Raw genomic sequence first — 20832 nt, 5'->3', positions numbered from 1 at the left:
TTCTAAACAGAACATGGGCCTATATACATTCCACATTTACCTCTGTCTGTGTTTGGTTACACTGATCCCTTCACCTGGAATGTTTTTTCATTCCCTCTCCATACATCCAAAATTCACCAATTTTTCGAAACCTACAAATACTAGCTCTTCCATGAAGCCTCTGATTCCTCCAGATGAAAATAATTTATCCCTATTGTAAATCCTGAGGGGACTTTCTATTTCTCTAAAAATTTTTCTCATTTGTTTTTTATTTGCTAATGAATATGTTTTAATACTGTCGGGGATCAGAATTTGCCACCTCAACATGTGTGTCTTTGGCATGAGGATTATATTTGGCTGGTTATTTTTGTAAAAACTGCAGACATGGAAAAAGCTCTGAAAAACCAAGCAGAAGTTACCCTTTGTAAGAGATATTTACATTTGTAAGGGAAATATCCATTTGTAAAGATATCTGCCTCTCTGTACCAGGAAGAGGGGGATGACTTTATCTCTAGAAACTCTTATCAATGTGGAAGGCAAGGACTTAAATCTGTATAATAAGCTTACTCTTGTATACTGTGCTTCTCTGGTAATCTCCAGTAACTGACTCCTGCCACTCCCAACATCCTCCTTTGTCTTTAGCTGAAGATAGTATTTAAGGTAGCAACCTCAGCCATTCTGGCAAGTTGCTCAGTTTTTTCTGGGTTTCCTCCATGTATACATGTTATAAAGCTTGGTTAGATTTTCTCTTGTTATTCTGTCTCAAGTCAATTTAATTGGTAGCCCAGCTAGAAGGACCTAGAGGCCTTGTCTTCCTGCCCTACAATACCTACGAGTCTATATACTTTTAAGGGCAGGATTCTTATCTGATTCACCTTTATACAGTCTTAAGCAACTAGTACAGTATCTCTTACAGAGCAGGAATTCAATAAATCTTTGTTAAATGTAAAAGAAAAATGAATTAACAAAGTATCAATTCTATTAGGTATTCCTACTACCATTCTACTTAGATTAAAAGAATCCACTATCAGGGTTGGCCCGGTGCTGTAGTGGTTAAGTTCGCACGTTCTGCTTTGGCAACCCTGGGTTTGCATGTTTGGATCCCAGGCGCAGATCTAGCACTGCTGGTCAAGCCATGCTGTGGTAGCATCTCGCATAAAATAGAGGAAGATTGGCACAGATGTTAGCTCAGTGACATCTTCCTCAAGCAAAAAGAGGAAGACTGGCAACAGATGTTAGCTCAGGGCCAATTTTCCTCACATACACACACACAAAAATCCACTATCAATCTCAGCCCAACCTCTGTCCTTATTATCACAGTTTTCAAATTAGCAGAGCTGGATTTAATGTGATTTTATCATTTGGAACATGTACACAGTTGGGCTCATGATGAAGTCATACCTGGCAGTATCCAATTTTGGGATTCCTGTATGCATAAGCAGTGAGTACCCGCCTCAGAGCAGATATGCCAGTGTCACTCTGAAAGGCTGGGTGCTCAGGGAGGGAGCGGCGCAAATCACGTTCAATTTCTTCAGTAGCCAAGTTGCTGGTCCCTAAGGACTGCTCAACCACTTCAGCATAATAGCCAGGATTAGCAGCCATGTCATTAACAGCACCTGTAACATACAAAAGAACAGGAATATAATAAAGCTACTATGTGCATATATACATGAAGAATTGAATTACCTTTAAATTTAGCTTTATGCTCAAGTGATATCTGAGTACAAACAAAAGAAAAGAAAAAGCTTCACACTAGAATCTATAACATCAGGACACTAACCTTATCCAACAAAATAACATTTTCATGAAATGTTTTTTTCCCCTTAACTTTCCTTTGACACTACAGATGGAGATTCTGCCCCCTCCAATTAGTCATATCTTGCCTAATAAACTAATCTGCTCACACAATGGATGTGTGGATATAGTACACATAACTATCTTAACCTTACTCTCTTTGACTAGTCTGAACTCATGATGATTAAGACTTTGTCCTAGCCATCTTTGTAATTATTTTTATTTAGTTTAGTGCGTAACTCCTAGAAGGGGCATAGTTAATGTCTGTAAAATGAATAAAGTGAATAAATGTAATACCTGAAAAAAGCATCCAGAGCTCTCCTCTTAAGGTCTCTGGAATCCCTCGTACAACCAGATCTCGAGTCTTTTTGGTCCGAAACATGCTAACACCACGCCCACATTCTGCAAATAGGATGTTCCATGACTGTTCCTTCATCTTTTCTTTTAACTATAACAAAAAAACCAAAGCAACTAAGGTGAGAAAGTAACTTCTTTCAAACAACTTGATAACTCTCTTCACCATGAAACAATACCTACGGAAATCAATAACACAGAAAGTCAAAATCAGTATTCACAGAGGGGCCAAACACTGGACCACTGTCATCGTGAAAATCTTTTAAATCCATGTGAGCAAAACAGCTTTAATTCACTATTTTAATTCTTAGCTAAACTCACATAAAAATGGGAAAAGCATGACACTTAGGCGGTAAAGCTTTGAACCATCATTCTCCCCAAATTACCTCAATTAGGATTGATTATTAGAAATCTACACAAATAAAACTCAATGTTCAACTTTCACCTTTTATCTTAGTTCTCGATAATAATCCTTTTATGTAACGGAACCAAACAAGTCACACAGTAGCACCCGCTGGAAAACCTTTTCAAGCCCAAACGAAGAGTTTTCAGATGTAGTACTTTTTAGTCTGCTTTAAGATTTTTATTTTTGATCAACTGTTTCAGTCCAGAGATTTAAATATTTTGTTTTCCTACCATTTTGGTATTAAGAGTCTCCAAATTCTGAGGGTGAAATACCGTCATTAAGGCTTCGGTGTTCACAGTTTTACTGCATTCTCTCTGACATGTCAAAGATCGTACCTCAATATTATCAGATGGGTCTGTAGAATCAGAACTAATTGGAACCTAAAAAAGAAAGAATGTAAATTGTTCTAAATGTATGTTTAAAAGTTTGTGCGAGAAGGAAAAGTGCTAATGCTTTATCCGTTACTTATAAACCACAATCTATATAAATAATAATATTAAAGCAATATCTCAGAGAGACATTGTTTTTCTATCAAAATTAGAGATGGCAACAAGCCAACTTCTGGAACAGGAAACTCAGGACCTTAAGTGAACCCACTCCCCTACAAAAGCAACAAAATACTGGCAAAACTTTGAAAAAAATAGTTCAGAACACTGGAAATTAATCAAAGGCACAGAATAAACTGAAAACCATCAACTCAAGCAAAACTAATGAACCTCACTAAGAAGGCCAGAGTTTGTGAAGTTTTAACTTGAGGCTATTACCATCCCCACTCCCTCCCAAGCTCTACAGTGTGGTAACCATGAAAGGCAGCATTATCACAGCCAATGGATCTTTTGGAGTTTCATTAAAAGCCCCATCCCCAGAACTCAGTCAATATTTTGACCAAACCAGCAGCTCCCTCGAAAATCTCCATTCCTAGGGGGTTGGTATCATTTGATTTGACTCAGAGCTCAGCTCTGTGAAAAAAAGCCCCATTACCAAGGCATTACAGAAAACCATAGCAATCCCGCTGATAACATCACAGCTGCCTAAGGCTGTGATTTCAGTTTAGGGCAAATAAGAGCCTGGCTAAAAATTTAAAAGGAAAACCTGGAGAACCAGATGACCACAGGGAACTCTGAAAGGTTCCAACATATTCGTGGGGATCTGGAAGTATGTGTGCATGAACAGTGCTGTGAACCTGCCGGGGAAAGGAATGGGATAGGAGAAGGCCCCAGTCACTCAGCTCTGGCTGACTTTGGAAATAAGAAATCAAAGCTAAAGCTTATTTATAAACTGTCTGAAGTTTGAGGAACTCCTTCACAAAAAGATCCCCTTGACAAAAGGTAGAAAACTTAATGGTTCAAGGCATTTAGGGAAATCTTCTGACTCATCATTGGCTGACCACTAATTTATACTGACTCAGAGAGTGATCCAAGAAAGCCAGGTTTAAAAATGAAAACAAGAACTATTAAAAAAAAAAAGCAACAGAAAGAAAATGTCCCTAAAGGGGCCTAGTTCTTGGATTTTGCAAATTAAGAATGTAAAGCAGCTATTATAAATATATTCACAAAACTAAAGGAAACTATGTTTAAAAAAATAAAGGACCCAGTTAAAAAGTGGGCAAAAGATCTAAACAGAGACTTCACCAAAGAAGATATAAAGATGACAAATAATCATACAAAGAGATGCTCAACATCATGTCATTAGGGAACTGCAAATTAAAACAACAAGGAGATACCTCTGCACACCTATTAAAATGGTAAAATTGAAACCACTGACAACACCAAGTGCTACTGAAGATGTGGAACAAGAACTCTCATTCATTGCTGGTGGGAATGCAAAATGGTACAGCCACTTTAGACAATGATATGGGAAGTTTTTACAAAGCGAAACACAGTCTTAGCATATGATTCAGCAATTATACTCCTAGGCATGTATCAAAGTAAACTGAAAACTTATGTACACACAAAAACCTGCAATTAAATATTTATAGCAGCTTTATTCATAATTGGCAAAAATTGGAAGCAACTAAGGTGTCTTTCAATAGGTGAATGGATAAACACTGTGTTATAGCCAGACAATGGAATATTTTTCAGCAATAAAGAGAAATGAACTATCAACAAAACTAAGAGTTGATTTTTTAAAAGAGACTGAATCTGTAATCCAAAACCTCCCAACAAAGAAGAGTCCTGGACCAGATGGCTTTACAGGTGAATTTTATCAAACATTTAAATAAGAATACTAATCTTTCTCAAACTCTTCCAAAAAATTGAAGAGGAGAGAACACTCCCAAACTCATTTTATGAGGCCAGCATTTCCCTGATACTAAAGCCAGATAAGGACACTGCAAGAAACAAAACTACAGGCAAAAATTCCTGATGATTACAGATGTAAAAATTACCAACAAAGTACTAGCAAACCGAATTCAACAGCACATTGAAAGGATCATGCTCCCTTGGAGGCAAGGATAATTCAGCATACACAAATCAATAAATGTGATACACTACATTAATAGAATTAAAGATAAAAATCATATGATCATCTCAATAGATGCAGAAAAAGCATTTGACAAAATTTAACATCCTTTCATGCTGAAAACTCTCAACAAAATCGGTACAGAAGGAACATACCTCAATATAATAAAGGCCATATATGACGAGTCGACAACTAACATTATACTCCATGGTAAAAGGTTGAAAGCTTTCACTCTAAGATCAGGAACAAGATAAGGGTGCCTATCCTCGCCACTCCTATTCAACATAGTACTAGAAAGTCTTAGCCAGAGAAATTAGGCAAGAAAAAGAAAGAAAAGGCATCTAAATCAGAAAGAAAGAAGTAAAATTGTCTCTGTTTGCTGAAGATCTTATATATAGAAAATCCTAAACACTCTACCAAAAACCTGCTAGAATTAATCAATGAATTCAGTAGTTTCAGGATATAAAATTAACAAACAAAACCAGTTGTGTTTCTATACAGTAACAATGAACTATCTGAAAAAGAAATTAAAAAAAAATCTTATTTACATTAGCATTAAAAACAACAAAATACTTAGGAATAAATTAAACCAGGGAAGTGAAAGATCTATACACCAAAAACTATAAGACAGTGATGAAAGAAACTGAGGAAGATACAAATAAATGGAAACATATCTTGTGTTCATGGATCAGAAGAATTAATATTAAAACGTCCACGCTATCCAAAGCCATCTACAGATTCAAGGAAATCCCTATCAAATTTACAATGGCATTTTTCACAGAAATAGAAAAAAATCCTAAAATTCATATGGAATCACAAGAGACCCTGAATTGCCAAAGCAGTCCTGTAGAAAGAAGAAAGTTCGAGGCATCACACCTCCTGATTTCAAACCATATTACATAGCTACAGTAATCAAAACAGTGTGATACAGGCATAAAAACAGACACACAGACAAATGGAACAGAACTGAGAGCCCAGAAATAAACCCACATATACAGTAAACTAATATTTGACAAGGGAGCCAAGACTACTCACTGGGGAAATGAATTAAGAACTTAAACGTAAGACATGAAACCATATAACTCCTAGAAGAAAACACAGGGAAAAATTTCCTTGACACTGGTTTTAGTAATGATTTTTTGGATATGACACCAAAAGCATAGGCAAAAATCAATAAATGAGACTACATCAAGATAAGAAACTTCTGCATAGGAAAAGAAAAATCAACAAAATGAAAAGGCAACATATGGAATGGAAGAAAATATTTGCAAACCCTATATGAGACAAGGGGTTAATATCCACAATATAAAAAGAACTCACACAACTCAATAGCAAAAATAAAAAATCCAATTTAAAAATGGACAAAGGACCTGAATAGCTATTTTTATAAAGACGACATACAAATGGCCAACAAGTACATAAAAAGGTGCTCAACACTACTAATCATCAGGAAATGCACATCAAAACCACAATGAGATATCACCTCACATCTGCTAGAATGACTATTATCAAAAAGAGGAGGGGCCGGACCCAGGTCCGAGTGGTTAAGTTCGTGCCCTCCGCTTCGGCAGCCCAGGGTTTCACTGGTTCGGATCCTGGGTGCAGACATGGCACTGCTTGTCAGGTCATGCTGAGGCAGCATCCCACAGAGCAAAACCAGAAGCACTCACAACTAGAATAACCAACTATGTTTTACTGGGGGGCCTTTGGGAGGGAGAAGAAGAAGAAGAAAAAAAGACTGGCAACAGATATTAGTTCAGGTGCCAATCTTTAAAAAAAAAAAAAGAGGAGATAAGTATTGATGAGGATGCAGAGAAAAGGGAACCCTAGTGCACTGTTGGTGAAAATTTAAATTGGTGCAGCCACTATGGAAAACAGTATGAAGGTTCCTCAAAAAATTAAAAGTAGAACTACCATATGATCCAGCAATCTCACTTCTGGGTATTTATCCAGAGGAAATGAAATCACTATCTTGAAGAGGTATCTGCACTCCCATGTTCACTGCAGCATTATTTACAATAGCCGAGAAACGGAAACAAACTAATTGTTTGTTGACAAATGAATGGATAAAGAAAATGTGATATATATACACATATACAATGGAATATTATTCAGCCATTACAAAAAGAAGTCCTGCCATTTGTAATATGGATGGACCTCGAGGGCATTACACTAAGTGAAATAAGACAGAGAAAGACAAATACCATATGATCTCACTTATATGTAGAATCTCAAATACCGAAACTCATAGAAGCAGAGAGTAAAATGGTGGTTGCCAGGGGCTAGAAGTAGGGGGAAATGAGGAGGTGTTGGTCAATGGGTACAAACTGCCAATTATATGAGGAATAAGTTCTAGGGGTCTAATGTACAGCATGGTGACTAGAGTTAACAATACTGTATTGTATACTGGAAAGTTGCTATGAGAGTTGATTCTAAATGTTCTCACTATAACAACAACAAAATGGTAATTATGTGTGGTGAAGGATATGTTAACTAACCTAACTGTGGTAATCATTTCAAAATATATACGTGTACCAAATCATCACATTGTACACCTTAAACTTACACAATGTTATATATCACTTATATCAAAATAAAGCTGGAAAAAAAGAACCTAGCACAGTTCCTGACACACATGGCTGAAGTTCAATAAATATCTGTTGGATTTTTTTTTAATTCTAAAAAAAAGAAATGAGCTAGCAAACCACAAAAAGATATAGAGGAACCTTAAATGCATATTGCTAAGGAAAAGAAGCCAGTTTGAAAAGGATATATATGGTATGATTCCAACTATATAACATTCTGGAAAAGGCAAGATTACAGAGACAGTAAAAAGATCAGTGGTTGCCAAGAGTTGGGGGGAAGGACAAACAGTTAAACCAAGGGGATTTTTAGGGCAGGGAAATTATTCAGCATGATACTATAATGGTGGACACATGATATTATGCATTTGACAAAACCTATAGAACTGTACAATACAAAGAGTGGACCCTAATGTAAACTATGGACTTTAGTTAATAATAATGTATCAATATTGGTTCATCATTGTAACAAATGTACCATGTAAATGCAAGATGTTAATAATAGGAACAACTGGCAGGGTAGAGGGTGGGTGTATGTATATGAGAACTCTCTGTATTGTCTGTTCAATTTTTCCATAAACCTAAAACTGCTCTAAGAAATAAAGTCTATGAATTAAAAATATAAAGGAAAGTATGTCCCACCAAATAGTGCATATCAGAAAAGAGAAATTATTTTTTTAAAAAAGAATCAGTCAACAAAGTATGAGGATTTCAATTTGTCCATATCCTCCTCAACACTTGTTATTGTCTGTCTTTTGTATTATAACCACCCTAGTGGGTATGAAATGGTATCTTATTGTGGTTTTAATTTGAATTTCCCTAATGACTAATTATGTTGACCATCTTCATGTGCTTACTGGTCAATCCCTTACCTTGTTTGGAGAAATGTTTATTCAAATCCTTTTACCATTTTTAAAAATTGGGTTTGCCTTTTATTATTGAGTTGTTAAGAGTTCTTTATGCATTCTGGATAGATGTCTTTTACCAGATAGATAATTTGCAAATATTTTCTCCCATTCTGTGGATTGTCTTTTCACTTTCTTGATGTTATCATTTGTAGGACAAAAGCTTTTAATTTTGATTTAGTCCAATTTGCCTATTTATTTTCTTTTGTCATGTACTTTTGGTGTCACAGGTAAGAAAAAACTGCCTAGTTCAAGGACATGAAGATTTACTTCTATGTTTTCTCTAAGAGTTTTACAGTTTCAGCTCTTACATTTAGGTCTTCAATTCATTTTGAATTAATTTTTGTGTATGGTCTAAGGAAAGGGTCAAACTTCATTTTTTTTGGTATGTTGATATCCATTGTTCCAGGACTATTTGTTGAAAAGACTATCTTCCCCTAGTTGAATTTACTTGGCACTCTTGTTGAAAGTTTTGAAATTGAAAAGGGTGAGTCCAACTTTATTCTTCCTCTTCAATACTGTTTTAGCTATTCTGGGTCCCTTGCATTTCCACATGAATTTTATTATCTCCCAAGCTTTACTTTTTAAAACAGATCAGTTACCCAGCTTCTGTGGATTCTAACTATACCAGAAGTTACCACTAGAGGTACTACTGTTACCACTAGAGGTAGTGAAAAAAAAAGCTCACTAACATAATCTCTTTAACTTTAGTAGCTTAAGCAAGATGAAAAGAATGCCCATGACTGAGGCAGAGGAAACGTAGAAGCTTAGGGTAGAGCAGTCCAGCGGTGTTTCAGCTTGAAACCCAAGAAGCCAACAAGCCCTAGAAGGGTTGGATATTAAGAGGATTCAGGGAAAGTTAGAAAGGAGTATTCAAATCAATGTCCGAATATAAGGGTAGGACAGAAGAAGCTTACAATAAAAAATAATGATTAGCGAGTATAGGTCCAAATTACAACATTTCTCTTCCTTTTTAAAAAGCTTTTATTGACAAATCTACTTACTGTTCATTTTAAAATTTGCTGTTTTAATGAGGGGTTATGTTTTTGCAAAACAGATTGAAAAATTCATGGTTGTAGCTCTGGATCTCAAACAAAGTACATTCCCTTAGTTTAAGGCATATGATTGAAGTACCAGTTTATCTATTAGTAATATATCCAAACCACAGGACAAGTATCCAAGAAGGAAAAGAAAAATAATCTAAGTAATGAGATCCCAAACATAAATTTATAAAAGGGATGGCAAAAGTGCCAGTTCTATCTATGATTACGTCTTAAGCATTTATAAAATCACATTAACACATTCACCTTCAAAGATGTCGGCTTAAAGCAATTTAATATTGGAATTGTTTGAAGAGTATAATAAAGTAGATTATTCAAGAAACCAAGCTTAAATTTCTGAACTTTTTTTTTCGCTCTGGCTCTTTTGAATGGAAAGTTTTACTTCATGGCCATTCCGATTCTATATGCCCATTAATTTGGGTGCTCACCCTTGTGACGGGAATAAATTTGGCACTCATCAGACATTTAGTGCCTAGGCAAAATCCAATCATGTGAGGAAGCAACGTAGGTTGTTGACTCTATAACATGTACTCTTAGACCAGTTTGGTTTTTGGGTGACTTTAGAAGTAGTATATGGCTTCTAACAGTGAAGGAAAGACACGGCTAAGATTAACATTTCTTTATGTGTAACTGTTCTACAAACTACCAGATTTAAATTAGAATATCTCACAAACTCAGCATAATAATGATGCTTGGGGTCCAGAAACGACCTGTAAAAGCAAAAATTATAACAAAAAACACAAAGAAACACTTCTCTTAAAGATCAGAAGCTTATCTTAACATAGGCTCCTGTTCATAGTGAATAATATAAAATTAGTGTTACTTTTACTTTTAATAAAATTTGTCTTCCTTGCATAGAAATAAATCTACTCCTTACAGCTAAAACACCTATGTCTAATTTATAGTTACAGGAGACATTACTTTATTCTTATTAAAGTAAACACCAGTTGCTCGGGTTACACTATAATTTTTATCCGCATTATTGTGTAGGATAAGGAAGCTATTACTTCTAATTTAAAAACTTAGAAAGATAGATAGTGCTGGTTATGAGAACTAGTGAAACAAGTATGTTTACATATGCTTTGATAATCTGTAGAAGATATTTGTCCTTTTAAACACTTTAAGGCAAAGCTCAGTTTCTACCCCGTCTTGACATTCCATAGTTCCTAAGATCCACTTATAATGCAGCTTCAAAGCATCAAGTAAAGGATATTCAGCAGTGCTCTTCTTTCTTAGGCCACTTTGCTTAAAACTTAGCTAAAAGGGCTCATTTTTCTTTCATTTAGTAGTTTTGAAAAATTACCGTATCTAGTCATATTTCTTGAGTATATGTGTCAATAAAAGTTAAGAGTAATGTGTTTTCTAAGCACTTAATTAGAATTTTTCAAAACCTGTGTATGTACCCAGATTTTAACATAACTTAATAGAATGTGGACAATTTTAATTGACACATTCAAAAATTTGGACAGAACTGGTACTTACCCATAATCCCAACTACTTCTGGGAACACTTTCTTTTGCATCAGTTTTTGATGTACTCAAAAGAAAAATTTCCTAAAGTCCTTTCCGTATTCATATTTAGATTTGTTGATTTAAACTGCTTTGAGATTTAGATTAAAAAGTCTTGTTGTTTGTGTAAAATTTACCAGATATGGTAGAATTATAGAATGCAATTTTTTCTTTTTGTTTCAGCATTCTAGGTGTAGCTATAACTAACGTAACTACAATTTCTGTCATTTAGAGATCAAATGGAACTAGCTCTTGTTTAAAAGCTCTGCTAATTTTTAAAATGTGCCATCATTAAAGCTAGACATACACAGATAATACTAAAACAAGTCAATATTTTCACCATTGCTAACATAAAAATCTTAAGTGAAAATAGGATGTTATGACAAAACAAATTTCCAAGAAAATTAATATACTGACTGGTATTTTGTACATATCTTTACTAAAACCTCTAAATACAGCTAAGAGAGACTAGAAAATTGTAGAACTCTGACATACATCTGAAAAGATGGTAAACTCATTTTGAAACAAAATTCTTTCTTGACAACTGAGTATACCCAGTATACTAGAGGCACTTGAGAGTTTTCAGGGGAAAAATTCTAGTTCTTCAGGTTTAAGAGACACAGATAAATTGAAGGAGAAGGAAACATAAGAAGAGCACTAAATCTAACACACTGAATCTGAAATGGAATAGGACAGGAAAAAAAGTGATATAAGAATATGAGACCACTGGAAGAGAAACTACGAAGACTGATCAGATTTTACTTGTGTCCTCACATCAAACTAAGGAATATCCTGGGTACATACTTGAAGAGAATAAAAGATTAGAAAGTTGGGGCATGAAAACCGATGGTCAACATGAAGGTTCTGTGTCTGGAACTGAGATATATGTATTTTTTTAATTACATGTTTTCATTGTGCTTTTCTATTATCAAACGGAAAGTTATTCTTATCAATACTGCATTATAATTGACTTAATGTAATATTTCCAGTCTCTACTCTGGAGAGAGAGGCAAGAGCCTCTAAAATCCAATCCAAATAAAATATAGCCAGTAAAGCCAATCTTGATTTTTTCTTTGAAATTTTAATTAAAATATATATAGTTACAATGTGGTAAGTCTTATCAATCTATTAAAACATGTTCCCAGGCATTGAAAAAGAAAATTAATTGGAATTGTAACTATACAGTTCCATGAACGACATACTAAACATTAAAATTAGGCTCTGAACCACTCTTTGCCAAGAATATTTCCCTTCTCTAATATTAAACTAGTAAATACATACGCCACTATTTTGCTTTGGACTAGATTATGTAAATAAGGCTGGCCTACTGGTTATTAAATAAAAGGTAGTCAGATTGGTTTAAGATTGCTGCCCCTCTATAAGAATAAGAGGAGAGGTCCTTTTTCAAGGCATTCTCGAATTCTCAAATAGTTTGAGTTGTTAAAAGCCATGATATATGAAAATACAAGGTGTGTACATGATAAACAGTAAATATAGTCAAGAAAGACCAAATGATAATTTTTTGAAAGTATGAGTTTCTAAAAAAGGATAGTCCTTAATTCTTACTTCTGTTTTATGGTGTGACTTAGAGAATATAATTTCTTTGATTTTAGTCTTTTAAAAAATAAACCTAAGTATGAATAAAAAAGGTACTATGAACTCCTTTTGAAAGAATGCACCACCCGAAACACAAACCTTGTTTTCAAACTGATTTGATTACTATATAATTACCTCTGTGCTAATATCATGATACTGAGTTGAAGCTGTCCCACACTTGAGCCTGAGTTTTGCCACCAGTTGCTCAAAGTCTTTAACTTCAATGAAGCGAAAAGCTGTCTTTCCTTTGATGCTAATGATGACAGATTTGCTGGACTCATTTGTCTTATCTACGGCTAAGACCTGCGGGGTGAAAACATATTACAAATGAATCACATTTTCCCTTGTTGCTGACACCTTAACGCAAAATGTTTTTAGCTTACCCTTTTGTGGCTAAAAGTTTGGGCCTGTGGTATGACTTACTAAGAAATAGACTTTGGAGGGGCTGGCGCCGTGGCTGAGTGGTTAAGTTCGTGCGCTCCGCTGCAGGCGGCCCAGTGTTTCGTTGGTTCGAATCCTGGGCACGGACATGGCACTGCTCATCAGACCACGCTGAGGCAGCGTCCCACATGCCACAACTAGGAGGACCCACAACGAAGAATATACAACTATGTACCGGGGGGCTTTGGGGACAAAAAGGAAAAAATAAAATCTTTAAAAAAAAAAAAAAAGAAATAGACTTTGGAAACTAGTTGTACCACTGATACAAGGAACCTCAGTGCAAGTTCTTTCACTTCTCAGGGAAAAAGTTTAACTAACTTGAAGCCTTTAAAAATGATAAATTCAGTGCTCCAAAGCTGACTACTTCTGACTTACAAAAAAGCTATCAGTGCCATTCTTTTTGACTGTGTGTATCAAATGCAACAGTCTAAGTTTTGGTATTAATCTCATAAATGTCTGAGTGATCATGTTCCACTGAGTCATCCTAAACCCTTATCTTGTTTATCAATTTTTAATTTTTTTCTATTTTCACTTTCAGTAAGAGCTATAAGGCTCTTATCCTAGCTCTCTTACCCTGAAGAATGGTAGTCTTATCCTGAAGAATAATACTGAACTTAAAAAAATGATTATTTTAAAATTAGTAAAAGGATGTTGGATATTGAACTTTTAATAATTTACAGAACTAAAGGACAATTTACTCTGTGAATAACATTTTCAAACTGAAAACTGATATATATCCAAATTTACATTACCTCTCGTAATGGAATGATTACACTACACAGATTGCCATCCTGGCTAGCAAAGCAGATATAGTTTTCTGAGATGAACATTTTTCCATGAGTATTGAAGTGACTGAATGGTAGCCATAAGAAACACTCATGTACTTCTTTCAAAGTCTCTTCTTTGGGTAGCCTAAAAAAAGCATTAAACTGCTCACTGTGGGCTCGATTTTCCAGACCTCTGTAGGAAAGAAAAAAGGGGGGCTCAAATGATGACTTATAAAGTGTACACATGCCTATATTGATTAATCTAAACGTGCTGTAAAGCAGAAAGATTAAACACTACATGCTATGTTCTTCAACAAATTATGAAATGGAAGAAACACATTGATTCCTAACAAATTTGTTTGTTCTCTTTTCCAATTTTGTTTTATTAGTAGATTACAATGACCAAAAGTTAGAGATGATGTAGGTCTTCAAACCATCTGTTAAGGGGTCATTTGCTGGAAGATTATTATTATATTATTATATATTCATAGTGTGTGAATATGGCTAAAACCAATCTTGGCAGACAATAATTTTTATATCTCATTATCAGAAAATCAAGAGAGTTCCCCAATTCAAACAAAATTAAAAAATGAAAATTTATGGCATCAAAATTTAGGAAGAATAGTGCATAAAAGATTATATTAAAATTAAACGAAGCAGGGGCTGGTCCCGTGGCTGAGTGGTTAAGTTCGTGCACTCTGCTGCAGGTGGCCCAGTGTTTTGTTGGTTCGAATCCTGGGCATGGACATGGCACTGCTCATCAAACCACACTGAGGCAGCGTCCCACATGTCACAACTAGAAGGACCCACAACGAAGAATATACAACTATGTATCGGGGGGCTTTGGGGAGACAAAGGAAAAAAATAAAATCTTAAAAAAAAAAATTAAGTGAAGCAAAAATTTAAATGAATGTTTAAAAAAATCCAAAATAGAGGCAAGATGAAACAACATGCTTACACAGTACTGGGCACAGGATATATGCCAATAAATACAGATTACTTGTTAACTGATATATAAATATATAAATAAAAAACAATTGCTTAAAATAATACAATTTTTCTAGAGGGACTAAACACTTGTGCTAAGCAGCAATGCCACCTGGGATAGTGAGTAAATTATGCAAGTTCTAACTCAAAGCCAACAAAGTTAAAACTAAATTCACCATTCCAGCATATACTATTTGAATATGTGGCACTTCATCATGTCTTTCAAAATAATTCTGGTAAATATGAACAGAAAACCATATCAATTTTAACCTCACTTAAATTATACTTTGGTGGGTTATTTCACTATTATTTAAAAGGATGAGGTCTATTTATATGAAGGAAAAGATGTCCATGGCATGTTATTTTAAGGGGGAAAAAAAGCAGGTTGCAGAATAATATGTGATGTTTAGTCCCATTCATGTGTTTTGCAAATACTTTTTCAACTCAAGCATTAAAGTGCCTGGAAGGATATACACTGATCATTTGTGTTTTTTTGTTGTTGTTTTGAGGAAGATTAGCCCTGAGCTAACATTTACTACCAATCCTCCTCTTTTTGCTGAGGAAGACTGGCCCTGAGCTAACATCCATGCCCATCTTCCTCTACTTTATATGTGGGACACCTACCACAGCATGGCTTGACAAGCAGTGCCATGTCCACACCCGGGATCCGAATTGGCAAACCTCGGGCCGCCAAAGCGGAAGGTGCGCACTTAACTGCTGTGCCACCAGGCTGGCCCCTATACTAATCTTAACTATTGTTATTATGCTTATGTATTGTTTAAGTTATAGAAGTAATACATATTTGTAAAAACAATAAGCCAAAGCAATAAAGATATTCCATTTTAGAAAAAAGTTATTCGGAGATTAAGTCTAAGTAAGCTATTATTCTTTTTATCTTACTAGAAAAAAGGATTTAGCTATATATGATTTTCAATAGCTTCTCTTATAAATACACATAGACAAAAACGGATTTCCTATATCTCATTAAATACAGACTTGGTAATGAATAACTCATTTATAGATGACCATTTAGAGGATATTTGAAGGGAAATAAAATGATAAAAATTTTATGTTTATGGGGGCCAATCAGGGAACAAATTACAAAAACAAATGCCCAACTATAATATAACATAACCAGGATTCTTAATCCTTATAGAGTTCTATTTATAAATCATGCACACTGGAACCTAATTTTGGTAATAAGGAGTAAAAAATTCACCTCACTGATCTATTTTTTAGAGAAGCAAGTAGGCTCACAAAGGAATTCTTATGCATATAGATTTTAGGAATTGTCTAGAAACAGGCAAGAGGAACAACTGTACCCAGTTAGGGCTATGTAGTAATCACACAGCCCTCCAGGTCACTCATTCTGGTCTGTCCATAGGACTGCGGCTTAGGTTCCGCTTACACTTTCCCATACAGTCTATACCCTCATCCTCCTTGCCAGAAGCTGCTTTCACTAGCTATTTCTGGATCTTCTCTCTCCCCTCTGTTTGGCATGCTCATTTCAGTCAACTGTTCTGAGTGTTGAGCAGGATGAAAGGGCTCTGGTCAGCTTCAGCAAACCAAATATAGTAGCAAACAGCTATCAGATACTTCTGATGCAGGCACTAATGGTGTTTAATACTTATCTAGTGCTTTCTATTTTACAAAGTGCTTTTTCACACATTATATTGTTCATTCCTTCCCAGTGCTCTCTGAGGTATAAATGACAGATGAGGAAGTGAGGTCCTGAGAGATTATGCCTCATCCAAGGGTTGCTCTACTCGTTCTAAAGCCCTTGCTCCACTGATCCCACTAACCTGCCTCTTCATAAAAAATGATGCTGTCTGTAAATTATGTTTAAAAATAAACAGCACATTTAATAACTTTGGACCTGAAATTATCTAGACTATTGACAGAGAAATTTAGAGTTAGACTAACCAGACACACAAAAATCTCCACATTTCTAAAAGCACTCGAGGGCAAATCCTACTGGGATCTCAAGAAGTAATTTTCAAACCTAACGTCTATTACTTCTTAGGATTAAATTTCATGGGGAGAATACTATTCGTGAAATGCATATGAATAAACTAAAAAAAAGCCACTCGATGATTAACCCTAAAGGAAAACTATTATGTAACACAGAACAGTTAATTTATAATGCTAATCAATGCTACCATTCTTTGGTCAAACAATACTTTAAAAAATAAATCTTAATTAAGCTTTGAATACCTTTTGGTGATTTGCAGAGGATCATCAAGGAATGGGTCATTATCAAACGTTTCCTTATCAAAAAGTCTCTTTATAGCATAGTTTGCTAGCTGTTCCATAAGAAGGTATGTTTGGTTAATATGCAAAAACATGGAAAAGTAGTGATTCTCCCCTTGGGAACACACATGAATACTCTCTGTCAGTATGACATTTGAAGTCTTTTCAAGTTTTGAGACAGCATCCCAGGAGATGATGAGTTTTACTGCAAATAAGAGTCATAAGCAGATATGATTAAATTTCTCAATATTGATTAATGTTTGTCACTCAGGTCTTTCAAAACAATGGTTAACCACTTGAAAAATGCTATGAACGAAGAAAATATTTTAGAGTTCAAGATTAGTTAAAATTTTCAAGCATAACCATGAACATACAATAATTACTGATTCTAGGAAAAGATATAATTCTAAAGATTTTTTTAAAAGTTATTCTGATTTTATATTTAAATCTGCTACTTTACATAATTACATAAACACTGATGTAAAAGCTATACGTGTGCTATGAACAGTACTGTTTGATTCTTCTTTGCAGCTGTGGGCCACTAGGTACTATGGCTACTATATTTATCCTTTGAAACATGGATTGAATAAAGTAGGTAGTTTAGAACAAGGAAAAGAAAAGAGTTATATGCCAGATGACAATCATCACTTATTAAATATTCATTCACTTCTCACAAAATGCAAGGTATTCTATACACACTTCTAATGGTTCCTATATTAAGCAACTAGCCTTAAAAGGATTCTTTCTCTAGATGAAGTGAACTTTTTAATGTATAGTTTAATTACCCTTAATATTAATCCTATTACTTTATATATAACCTAACACCACCACAGAGTTGATAGGTCAGTCAGCAAGTTCAAAGTCATGGTAAGTAACAGAAACCACTTACTTTCTGATCCCAACAGAAAAGAATAGAAGCTCAGAAAGTTGGTGCTAAGATAGAGCCAACCCTGACAAGGAACCCGTCCTTTCCAATAACTGCACGAGTAATAGGTCACTAACTTCTCCTGCTCTGGTAAACCAAAACATTTTTCAAATTTCAAAAGGGCTTCTCGAAATTTCTCAGGATCATCTTCTTTTGCAAAAGAATGTTTTCCCTCTTCAGCAATCAATCCCTAAAGGAGACAAAATGTTTTCTGAAAATTAATCATTACCTACCAGTGAAAATATAGTTCACATATTTAAACAGTTTGTTGAATACAACTGTGTACAGTATATCTACACAAGTACATATATCATATGCATTTATGTGTACACATACATGTTTCTCTTAAGGCAGAGAATAGCATATTTTCTTTAATTTTGTAATTAGGCTTTTTCTAATGCCTCACAAGGAGCTACCACAAATACAGGTGCTAAATATTCTTTTGATTGAACGAAGGGTTCATTCAAACTCCAAACTCAAGAGATATTGAAATGAAAATATCCCTAAGAGCACTGACAAGGGCACCAAAGAATAATCACTGGCTTTACAATGTTCTTTAACACTGATTCTGACATTCATATGCGAGCTTCTGCCATTCCTGAAAGGCGCCAGTAAAACAGTGACCTTCCGTGCAACATTTGATCCTCAAATAAGAGCTTCAAAGATTTTAATACTCCATCTACAAAATATATCCATGCCACTTACTCTTATTTTTCCTTGTACAAAATTAGTAATATCTTCATTTGAATCAAACACAGATAAGGTCTTCATGATATTTTGTTCCAACCAATCCCAATGTTTGGTTATTTCTTCTCTGTTGGCTCCTGATGAACAATGAAAGAGAATAAAAGACTGAAAGAAAACTCCACAACAAAACTGCTCTTGATATTCACAATCTTAGTTTAAAAAGAAATAAAATTATATTTGCTTATTTTAAAAAATAATGATCATAAAGGAATAAAGGTATTATATTTATTCTCTATTTCATCCTTATATGTGGACATGAACACTATTTTTCATTATAAATAGAATAAAATATTTAATGAAAGAAAAGTAAATATAACTCATGAGAAAAGATATAAAATTCTAAAAACAAGATGTTAATAACTGGTGCCTACAGTAACCGGTATCTTTTAAGAGACTATGCAGAGTACCAGAACATAAATATACATAATTTAGTCCTCGGTCTTCAAATAATACAGTTAGTATTGTGTCTATAATCTGTGACTGAAAACAGCATGCATGTGACAATCCTATGCACACTGTATAAACGTGGATTTCAATTGTGGCAACTCTACTTATCTCAGAAGGTATGAAGCCTTTGCTCAGAGTCAACTCTTTCACTAAAAGACCTACTCAACTTAAAGAAATTTCATGAAGGTTAGAAACCCTGTAGCAAGGTTAAATCCATGTGACCTGCTGAATCAGTGTTAGGTGGCTTGTTAAGGGTCAGACTAAATATTACAGTTGACTCTGGGTTCCTTTGGCTTGAAGAACATTTCAATATCTATCAATCTCCCTCTACAACCCACATACCTTTAAGATCTCCCTAGCATTGAAGATTATACAAATCTCATTCAAAAGAAATATCTTGACTTCTTAGTATGTTTTATGATGTATGGAAAGGGACACATTAAAAAATTTACTGAAACTGCAAAATTGCCTATTTCCTAGAATTCAGTTAGAATTGTTTTCATCTTACTAAAGTCATCATACCAAGTGTAATAACTTTCTTAGATGAACCACAAATAAAAGTCATGAGGAAATTTTAAGGCCTTTATTTTTGATCTTTTAGGTATAAGGAAGTTTCACTAGCAGATAATTACTAAATTTCTGCATCAGGTTAATTTGGGGGAATAAGTTGTATAATCATACTTTTTTTAAGTAGAAAGGATATTTTAGTCTAAATAATTTCTACCAACCAGATTTAGAGTTGAAGTTAGAGATGTCTCATGATGTCAGCAGGTGTAATGTCTTTTTCATTTAGGTGAAATGGCATTCAATTTAAGAGAGCCAAGAGAAAACACTCACCAGAAACACTAACGAAAATTTAGAGGGAGATGCAAAAAACAAGCCACACATCTTAAAAAATTAATTGTATGTTATATGTTCACACATATGAACTATCCAGAAATTCACATGCTTTTTTTAAAAGTATATCTACTTGATATACTTAAAGAGTATAAAGAGGGGGAGAAGAAAGAGAGAAAGAGAAAAAGGCAGTCTTTCAGCATTAAAAGGCCAGAAATCTGGAATTCTAATTTAGACCAACATTACAATGGCATCATAAAAGAAATAACAAATTGTCACTGTGTTTTTTTTTTATTTTGAGTTGCTTTATTAGGAAAAATATTCTAATTCCTTTTCAACCCACAATTTATATATGTGGAAGCGTCTGAACCACCCCAGCATGAATGAATATGTAGCATTACCTGTAAGATATCCCTTCATATTTCTTTGTGAGAACATAAGTGTCTACCTAAAAAAGGGTCACTTTTTTAGGCTTATACTTACTTAGGGGACATCCTTTAAGTTTTGGGCTTGATTCTCCTCATCTGAGTTACTAGAAATGAAACAAAGTATTTCATGGGAAGTCCTCGTCTTCCCAGCAGTTGGGTGAAGCAGGAGAAGTTGAAGAAAGAAGTCATCTAACAGTAGCACTGAGCAAACTTTGCTCAGAATCAGCACTGTTGGAACACATGCTTCAGGTCCCTGAATCCACACTAATGGATTTTTTAAAAACCATAATAATCTGTAATCCTTCTTAAATAAGCAATTAGATGCCTTGCTATTCTCTCAAAATAGAGCTGCACATTT

At 34.7% G+C, this 20832-nt stretch overlaps 1 protein-coding gene across 2 annotated transcripts in view; it reads right to left on the bottom strand.

Annotated features, from left to right (window-relative positions):
* TBC1D8B (TBC1 domain family member 8B) overlaps window positions 1-20832 on the bottom strand; it is a 67602-nt gene that overhangs the window by 32708 nt on the left and 14062 nt on the right. Inside the window, exons 3-10 of one of the 2 annotated variants that reach the window (XM_014854654.3) lie at window positions 18721-18839; window positions 17980-18205; window positions 17055-17295; window positions 13839-14046; window positions 12781-12948; window positions 2764-2913; window positions 2071-2221; window positions 1381-1595 (exon numbers count right to left, since the gene is read on the bottom strand). In XM_014854654.3, coding sequence (XP_014710140.3) covers window positions 1381-1595; window positions 2071-2221; window positions 2764-2913; window positions 12781-12948; window positions 13839-14046; window positions 17055-17295; window positions 17980-18205; window positions 18721-18839 — 1478 coding nt within the window. The remainder of the gene's footprint in view (window positions 1-1380; window positions 1596-2070; window positions 2222-2763; window positions 2914-12780; window positions 12949-13838; window positions 14047-17054; window positions 17296-17979; window positions 18206-18720; window positions 18840-20832) is intronic. The other variant, XM_014854655.3, reaches the window with a different exon arrangement.

The sequence above is a fragment of the Equus asinus genome, chromosome X, assembly GCF_041296235.1.
Source record: "Equus asinus isolate D_3611 breed Donkey chromosome X, EquAss-T2T_v2, whole genome shotgun sequence".
NCBI classification, from domain to species: Eukaryota; Metazoa; Chordata; class Mammalia; order Perissodactyla; family Equidae; genus Equus; species Equus asinus.
Note: the sequence above shows the minus strand (reverse complement) of the source record. Positions and strands in the feature narration are given on the sequence as shown.